At 43.0% G+C, this 9,697-nt stretch overlaps 1 protein-coding gene across 1 annotated transcript; it reads right to left on the bottom strand.

Annotated features, from left to right (window-relative positions):
* Nucleotides 1-307: 307 nt before the first annotated feature.
* On the bottom strand, nucleotides 308-9,111 carry LOC116957244 (uncharacterized). Its single transcript, XM_032979307.2, has 3 exons — nucleotides 8,989-9,111; nucleotides 2,539-2,710; nucleotides 308-1,450 (listed from the first exon to the last, which is right to left on the bottom strand). Exon 3 carries the CDS (start codon nucleotides 1,438-1,440, stop codon nucleotides 388-390), a length of 1,053 nt encoding a protein of 350 aa, XP_032835198.2. The 5' UTR covers nucleotides 1,441-1,450; nucleotides 2,539-2,710; nucleotides 8,989-9,111; the 3' UTR covers nucleotides 308-387.
* Between the last annotated feature and the right edge of the window lie 586 nt (nucleotides 9,112-9,697).

Here is a 9,697-nt window from a genome sequence, read left to right as displayed (position 1 = left end):
CTAAACGCGATAATTTTAGTATCTACCGACGCTATAGTAGTAAGTGCACACATTGGGGTGGGGGGGGGGAAGAGGACGTGACACTTTGATGAATTTACTCCGGCAGCTTGAGCGGCAAAAGTAAATAGAGATATCGCACAAAAAAGCGATTTCAACTACTTTAAAGTTTAGGGATGGGAAAACAGAATAGCCTATTTCCACTGCGGGGCTCGGGGCGTGTCGCCCAGCAAATTTTTTTCGCCGTCAACCCCACGGTCCGAGAGCCAAATCCCCCGCAAGCGAGCGTATGCAGACAGAGGGACAGACAGACAGACAAAAAATGCCTTTTATAGGTTAGAATACAACAACGGTCTGGAACAAAAGCAATGGAGCTTCATCGTTTCAAGCTTACACTTCTACCGAGACTCCATGTGACTCTGTATTGTCTACGAAGTCCACCCACACCTCCACATCCACAAACTGCTGGGAGTTGTCTCGATCTGCCTCCGAGTCAGAATTCTTCTCCTGCTTTACGTTGTCTCCATCAATGTGAAGGTCCGATTTTGGAGTTGAATCTTCGTCTTCACACTTTACCGTCACTACTTCGCTCTTCACCATCACATCACATTTCACCTTCACCTCTTTATATGTCACCTTGATTCCTTTCAAAGCATCTAAACTGGGTTTTTCTTCTGGTTCTTTTTTCACGAGGGATGGGTTCATTGCAGCACTGTGACTTTCACAAGCCGATTTCAGATTCATTTCCTTGTGCATCTTTTGATGCCTGTTTCGATGTGATAACTGTTGAAAACCCTTCTCACACACAGTACACTTGAATGGTTTCTCGCCTGTGTGATTTATCTGGTGGTTCTGTAGAGTTTGTAAATGAGCAAATGTCTTCCTGCATACAGTGCACTTGAATGGCTTGGCACCTATGTGTGTTTTATGGTGGTTTTTAAGGTATGATACCCGTGCAAATGCCTTCCCGCACACAGTGCACTTAAAGGGCTTCTCTCCTGTGTGTGTTCTCCGGTGGTTCTGAAGATGTGATGGGTGTCCAAATGCCTTCTCACACACAGTACATTTGAATGGTTTCTCACCTGTGTGAGTTCTCTGGTGGTTCTGAAGAGTTGGTAAATGAGCAAATGTCTTCCTGCACACAGTGCACTTGAATGGCTTGTCACCCGTGTGTGTTTTATGGTGGTTTTGAAGGTGTGATAACTGTGCAAATGCCTTCCCGCACAGAGTGCACTTGAAGGGTTTCTCTCCTGTATGTGTTCTCTGGTGGTTTTGAAAACCTGATAAGTATGCAAATGCTTTCTCACACACAGTGCACTTAAAAGGTTTCTCTCCTGTGTGTCTTCTCTGGTGTTGCTTCAAGTTTCCAGTTTGATCTGTGCTGTAAGGACACTGGTCGCACTGGTGTATTTTTTTACTCAACTTTGAGTGCCTTTGCTCCATTAGACCAATTCTGCAGAGCAAAGTGGCAGAGAAAGTGTCAGCTGCAGACAGGAAAACATCAATATCCACACCATCTACCTCAGCATAGAGGCAAAAGAGGAATGCATATATATATAGTCACACATGACTTGCAAGTCAATACGTATTCATATATTCATGATATGGTGAAAAAGCTTCCTCAATTCATCGCACAGGCTGCTAAGGCACACAATGGGAGGGCAACTGGTCAGAAATGTCTGGAAACCTAAGTATCTTCAAAATGAATGTTCACCTAAAACTCCACGGACAAACTTTTGGTTATCTGGCTACGAAAGGAATATTTAAGCTAAATGCAGATAACATAGTAAAGGGTGTTAAAAATAATACTTTGTATTATGCAGTGGTGGACCGTGTAATTTACACCCTAGGCCTTCAGTGCTATCCTCCCGCAATTAAACCGCCTTCAAATAACCTCACCATGACACTAGGGCTATAGGCTAGTGTCGTTCTACGTAACCAACCCATATTCGGTGACAGTAACCTTTATCGAGTGGAATAAAGTGATTTAACACGAGGCTCAAAACCTATAAAAGTTAAAATACACTAATTGCAGAGAAATGAAATACATGGTCACTGAAACCACCAAGGATGTACCACTATTACGCAGTATGACAGGATGTTGCATCACAAATATACATCGTATAGCCCAAATAAATGTCATTACAAAGAATCAAGAACAAACTCACAACAACGAGTCACATTTACTCATGCGACCACCAAGCAAGCAAAAATTCCGTAAAAACCAATAACACAATCAGGATTCAACAGGCTTCCCCAAAGATTCCAGCCAAGCTGCTGGGCCTAAATGCACATGCCACAGCGCACACTCAAAGGCACAGCCAGGCCACTGAATCTGAATATCATTCACACCAGCAGCAACGATCTAAAGCAAGCAATAATAATAAATAGCTTTGGTGTCTCGTTTGCTGTCTTGGTTAAGCAATTCAGATTTGCAATCCCAGCGTGGCTCCAAACACCATTTCGATCGGTTGCAAGTAAACAGGCATTCCCAGCAATCACCATTTGCAATGTTCCCTCAACGCTATAAGCCAGGTGTACCTTTCGTAGTTGATCGATTGAAAGTGCCGCACAAATCCTTTCCCTGGCTGGGACAGGGCTGCTAGCTGCGGGGTTCGTCGACCCTTCCTCACACATTCCAGCTTTTCTTGAAAAGTCCTTGTCGAAAAGGGCTTTACCAGTAAATCCACCACCAAATCGATTTCATTTCCTCCTTCAAGGTTTAAAACAGGGCAAAGTAAAAATCTCAATAAAACATCTCAAGCACAACATCTAAAAATCTAAACGTCGAGAAAAGAAAGTTTAAATGAATCTTAAATGATGCTACGTTACGTGATAGCTAGTTTTACTTAAAACTTGATTTGAAGCTTTCATGACTGCAGGAATTACTCTGGTTCTTTCGGTAAAGTCACGGAGTCACGGTAAAGTCACAAGTCACGTATTTAATTTATTTTCTTTCTATGTGACTTTACTAAAAGAGTTTTACTTCAGTTAGCTAACTGGCTCTCTGATCACACACCACGAAAAATGCTAACATAGGTGGCTAGGCAAGCCAGAAGGCTCCGGCGTGTCAAAGAATATGCCCAACATGGCAAACTCAATCTGATTGTTATTCTTAGTTCTTTCGGTAAAGTCACGTTGAAGGGAAACAATAAAATAATAAAATATATATAAAACAATAAAAATTATCACGACGTTTCGACAATAACACAAACAGTCGTCATCAGGTGTGTCGGTTTGCATAAATTCAGATTACCAAAAATACATAAAGTAGATACACCCCTATGTCCCATCGTCTCTACTATCAACTCCCCCACCTACAAACTGGCTCATTTTTTGTCTGAAATCCTGCGTCCTTTCACTGGAAAACCACCTCTGCGGTACAATATTCTACTCACCTGGTATCGACAATCAAGGGTATTTCCCTGTCCCCAGACGACCTACTTGTAAGTTTTGATGTAGTTTCCTTATTCACCAACGTTCCTGTACCTGACACCATCGCAATCATTGAAGACTTGGTTCATCAAGGACTAAACACTGAGGTACCCCCCCTGGTGAGACACTGTTTAACCAATACATACTTAACTTGGAATGGAACTTTCTACAAACAAACTGAGGGCACCCCAATGGGCTCCCCCCTATCTACGGTTATAGCTAACATTTTCATGGAGAAATTTGAGACTGACGCCATCCAGACTGCCACTCTGCGCCTAACCTTATGGAAGAGGTACGTGGATGACACTTTTGTCATCTGGCCACATGGCCGGCCTGCTCTTAGACCAATTCTTCGACCACATCAATTCCATACACCTAGCCATCAGCTTTACCATGGAAATCGAAAAAGATAGAAAGCTACCTTTTTTGGATGTCCTAATTAAAAAGAGACCCGATGGTTCAATGAGCCACTCTGCCTACAGGAAAGCTACCCATACGGATGCTTATCTGAAACCGGATTCCCACCACCATCCATCACAGAAGAATTCTCTCATCAAGACTCTGTATCATAGAGCCCAATGCATATCCGACCAGGAACACATAGGCAGTGAACTCAAGCACGTACACCAAGCTCTTAAGGCTAATGCTTACTCCGACTATACAATCCGCAAAGCTACCACTCAAACCATGAAGAAGGACCCTCTTGAGGAGCCTTTCAAAACCATCACTTTACCCTACATTGCAGGGATCACAAAAAAGATCTCCAAAATCTTGAATAAACACAAGATCCAGGTCCGTTTCAACACATTACATGAAATCCGTGATCTGGTTCCGTCTGTAAAAGATGTGATTCCGGACATACAATACCCTGGTGTCTACAAACTAAGTTGCCTCTGTGGTAGTAGATACATTGGAGAAACCAAACGCCATGTCTCGGACCGCATTCGTGAACACAAAGCAGACCTTAAACACGGTATGACCAACACCTCGGCCGTGGCAGATCATTGTTATAATTCAGTAGGCTCACATGACATTGACTTTTCCAAGACAGAGGTTCTTTGTAAGCCATCTGGCTACCATGAGAGATTCGTTCATGAGGCTATCCACATATACAAGCACAGAGACAATTTCAACCGAGAAGATGGATTCTGGCTTAGCAATCATTGGAAAGATTTGATAAACCATTTCAGGTCTTAATTGATTTGTTCACGCTTACAGTGGCTTTCAGACAGCATACATTACATTTTTCGTCTCCTCCCTCCTCTTTTCAGAACATAGATGGACTAGTCCTTCTAAATAAACTGCCAAATCGCTGCACGTGGCGCTAACGTTTTTTATAAATAAATAAATACACCGTTTAAAAATAAATAAATGTATGCAAACCGACACACCTGATGACGACCGTTTGCGTTATGGTCGAAACGTCGTGAGATTTTTTATTGTTTTATATATTTTTATTATTTTATTGTTTCCCTTCAACGTGACTTTACCGAAAGAACTAAGAATATGAATTACTGCAGTCACGAAAGCTTTCAATCAAAATTTAACCGCCTCTATGGGGAGGGTTTTCACATAACTTTAAGATCCTTCAACAAAGTCCGGGATAAGAAGGCTCAGCTGATTGAGTCTCTCACCTTTCTGAAGAGATGCCGTGACTCTGGGGTAATACCAATCGCATTTACACTGACCTCTGCTGCTGTAACTTCTTCTAATGCGAAACGAATTCTTTTCAAAACTAGCTTAGTTCTTATCTCAGAAAAAATCAGACTTATACGCACCGAACTAGATCAGTTAGACAAGACACTCTACAAATCACACTTATCATTGACGGCAACAATGTCCACATCGGATTGGAACATGTAGACAATATGACTGCCTCTTCAGCTGCTACTATGTCGACCAAATGTAAGGACAACCTGATTTCCAAATTTAACCTCCTCTTCAACAAAAGACCGGACCCACACACCAAAAAGTTAGACGTTAATAAAGTCGTAATTAATCGCAGTAACAGTTCTATTTAAGATGGTCTGAAATCCGTTTTAGCTAAAGATCTAAACTTTGCAGTCACACCTAAACACATACCAGTTAATGATATAATTGCCCAAGTAGGTGTTGCTCTCAGGGGCCTGGGTCACATCGCTGCAGACGTAGCAAGATCTGAAATCGCTGCAACCCTCAAAAACGCTAAGATGCCAGCTAGCAACCTCAGCAAAGATGAGCGTTTTGAATTATATAAATTAAAAAAGAGGGATGATAGTGTAGTCCTCTCAGCTGACAAGGGCAATGCTACTGTCATCATGGATAAAATAGAATACAACAACAAAATTAAAGAATTACTCGACGATGGTAGTTATACAAAAATAAACAGAGATCCCACCAACAGCCTCGTCACACAAACCAACAAAATAATTTCTGATTCAACCGCATTAATTGATCAATCTAAACAGTTTTCATTGAAACCTTCTGCTGCCAGGCCACCAAGATTATACGGCTTACCAAAAATACATAAAGTAGATACACCCCTTCGTCCCATCGTCTCTACTATCAACTCCCCCACCTACAAACTGGCTCATTTTTTGTCTGAAATCCTGCGTCCTTTCAGTGGAAAACCACCTCTGCGGTACAATATTCTACTCACCTGGTATCGACAATCAAGGGTATTTCCCTGTCCCCAGACGACCTGCTTGTCAGTTTTGATGTAGTTTCCTTATTCACCAAGGTTCCTGTACCTGACACCATCGCAATCATTGAAGACTTGGTTCATCAAGGACTAAACACTGAGGTACCCCCCCTGGTGAGACACTGTTTAACCAATACATACTTAACTTGGAATGGAACTTTCTACAAAAAAACTGAGGGCACCCCAATGGGCTCCCCCCTATCTCCGGTTATAGCTAATATTTTCATGGAGAAATTTGAGACTGACGCCATCCAGACTGCCACTCTGCGCCCAACCTTATGGAAGAGGTACGTGGATGACACTTTTGTCATCTGGCCACATGGCCGGCCTGCTCTAGACCAATTCTTCGACCACATCAATTCCATACACCCAGCCATCAGATTTACCATGGAAGTCGAAAAAGATGGCAAGCTACCTTTTTTGGATGTCCTAATTAAAAAAAAGACCTGATGGTTCAATGAGCCACTCTGTCTACAGGAAAGCTACCCATACGGATGCTTATCTGAAACCGGATTCTCACCACCATCCATCACGGAAGAATTCTCTCATCAAGACTCTGTATCATAGAGCCCAATGCATATCCGACCAGGAACACATAGGCAGTGAACTCAAGCACGTACACCAAGCTCTTAAGGCTAATGGTTACTCCGACTATACAATCCGCAAAGCTATCACTCAAACCATGAAGGACCCTCTTGAGGAGCCTTTCAAAACCATCACTTTACCCTACATTGCGGGGATCACAAAAAAGATCTCCAAAATCTTGAATAAACACAAGATCCAGGTCCGTTTCAACACATTACATAAAATCCGTGATCTGGTTCCGTCTGTAAAAGATGTGATTCCGGACAAACAATACCCTGGTGTCGACAAACTAAGTTGCCTCTGTGGTAGTAGTTACATTGGAGAAACCAAACGCCATGTCTCGGACCGCATTCGTGAACACAAAGCAGACCTTAAACACGGTAGGACCAACACCTCGGCCGTGGCAGATCATTGTTATAATTCAGTAGGCTCACATGACATTGACTTTTCCAAGACAGAGGTTCTTTGTAAGCCATCTGGCTACCATGAGAGATTCGTTCATGAGGCTATCCACATATACAAGCACAGAGACAATTTCAACCGAGAAGATGGATTCTGGCTTAGTAATCATTGGAAGGATTTGATAAACCATTTCAGGTCTTAATTGATTGTTCACGCTTACAGTGGCTTTCAGACAGCATACATTACATTTTTCGTCTCCCCCCTCCTCTTTTCAGAACATAGATGGACTAGTCCTTCTAAATAAACTGCCAAATCGCTGCGCGTGGCGCTAACGTTTTTTTATAATACACCGTTTTAAAAATAAATAAATTTATGCAAACTGACACACCTGATGACGACCGTTTGTGTTATGGTCGAAACGTCGTGAGAATTTTTATTGTTTTATATATATTTTATTATTTTATTGTTTCCCTTCAACGTGACTTTACAGAAAGAACTAAGAATATGAATGACTGCGGTCACGAAAGCTTTAAATCAAAATTCAATCTGATTGGTTAAAGAATATAACAATCAACACTGTCCTCATTTGCTTCAACAGCAGAGGGGATCACTCGAAATTCTGAAGGCCTCAGGGTAGATGTTTCACCTGGAAACAGCACAGGTGAAAAATCTGATTGTATAAAAGCTCAAATTTATATGAGCTGCACTGGAAGCAGCGCCACCGAGGGAGAGAGTAGCAATGAAATGACGTTGATAGACTAATGGGAACGAACTTTGTAAAATACATGTAGCATTTATGAAAATATATTCAATTATAAAATATAATTATCTGATTCTGACAATCTCTAGACCAGCAGAGAAGGCCTTGCTGGCCCTGACGGCCCACCTCTGGTATTATGCAGACATGTATACATTTAACTTCAACTAAGAGTAGTCAAGCCAGGCTCAGATTTACTTGAAAGCTCGGCTGAACAGATGGCGACTTCAGCTGCGTAAGTGCTGTGTTAACATCCTGTTTCCATGCTTATAAAAGGTTTTGTAGGAAAACAAAAACAAACTAATATTTTAAACCCAAAGCCCCAAGTATCTGTCACCCTCTTCTCCCGCGAAGCCGCCGGAAAATCGATGATCGACTGCAGACATAAACACGGAAATTCTAACACAAAAACACGTGCGTGAGCTACCCAGCACACAAACACGCTCGGGTAGGCGAGCGCACGGGGGTGGCGAGTGCGATTGTAGAATTCTTTGTCTGCAGGCAGAGTCGTCCTTGAAAATAAGCTACTCTTAGCTCAATGGACTTCAGTCGTGAAACACACTTATTCGGCACTGGTATCATCCGTAAACAAAATTACTCGAGTGGGCACCGTGATGGAAAGATGTTAACTACTCTCGCCTGGTATACAGGAGGTCGTGAGTTCGATCCCGACCCTGACGCCTGTCTCTTTCCCCGTGGTCGCACGGAATTTCCTCCGGGTCCTCCGGTTTTCCCCTCTACATTGAGAATCAACATCACCACGCGTTTAGATTATTATTGGCTACTATACGTTTCCACATAAGCCACGTCGCTGTGGGCAGGTCGCTTCTGAAAAAGAGCTACATAGCTCAGTGGCCTTTTTGCCTGATGAAATAAATAAAAAGTTAATTAAAAAAATTGTTTCAAAGTGGTGAGCCAGATGAAGACAAATTAAACTTAAACAGAATTCAACCAAAAACAATCAGGCGAGGGCAGGAGGCTAGGCCCCGCATGGCCAGGCTCCGGGTTGTAATGTTCCAACCTGGACATCGATTCTCGCTGCTACCCAATTGATGTCCCTGCGAGAGAGAGGAGGAGCGAGGCTCTACCTGGGTAAACAACAACAACAAGAACCACGATTTGAACTTCTCACCTCGGATCTCAGTGAGAGAGGCGAGCAGAGCGGTAACGTCCTGGTATATCGTGACGTAACGATTACATCGCGCGGCGGGGAGATGACATGACGTCGGTAGCGAGACACCTCTTCCCCGCCCCCCCCCCCACTGAGCGGAGGCAACTGAATTAATTATGTTAATGCTCCAGGCCCATATATGGAGTGATTGGGCGTTGCTGTTGAACCAAACGCATTGAACTCGCGACGGAATTAATGAAAACATTATGTTAATGAACCGCCAGTGATTGGACGTGACTTTGCCCAAATAAGGATTTAACTGGAACAGCGGCAGACGTGACGTCGCGCGCACGAGCTCTGCGGAGGGCGGTGACGAGCCGTCACTAGCCGGGTACACCTCCCCCTGGCGTCTCGCGCCGATGACATAACGTGGAGTAGTGACGTCAGAGAGCAGGAGTGGTTTTCGAGCAAGTGTATTTATTTATATTCCTTTAACATTGCTCCCTCGCGTGTACAGAGAGCCCTTGGGTGCTTGAGCTCGGCACCAACAACGTGAACATGATTGTATGTGTCTGTACACTGTGTGCATTTTGAACTTATTTTGCACCATATTTAGCCAACCGTGCTAATCGGAGGTGCGTGCGAAGGACTAACTAAACACAAAAATAAGTTTTAAAGAAATGTTTTTTAAATTCATAATACCCATAATACGCATAATGCGCATCCATAA

Source organism: Petromyzon marinus, chromosome 71 (genome assembly GCF_048934315.1).
Source record: "Petromyzon marinus isolate PM22_M1 ecotype Great Lakes invasive population chromosome 71, UKy_Petmar_22M1.pri1.0, whole genome shotgun sequence".
NCBI lineage: Eukaryota > Metazoa > Chordata > Hyperoartia > Petromyzontiformes > Petromyzontidae > Petromyzon > Petromyzon marinus.
Note: the sequence above shows the minus strand (reverse complement) of the source record. Positions and strands in the feature narration are given on the sequence as shown.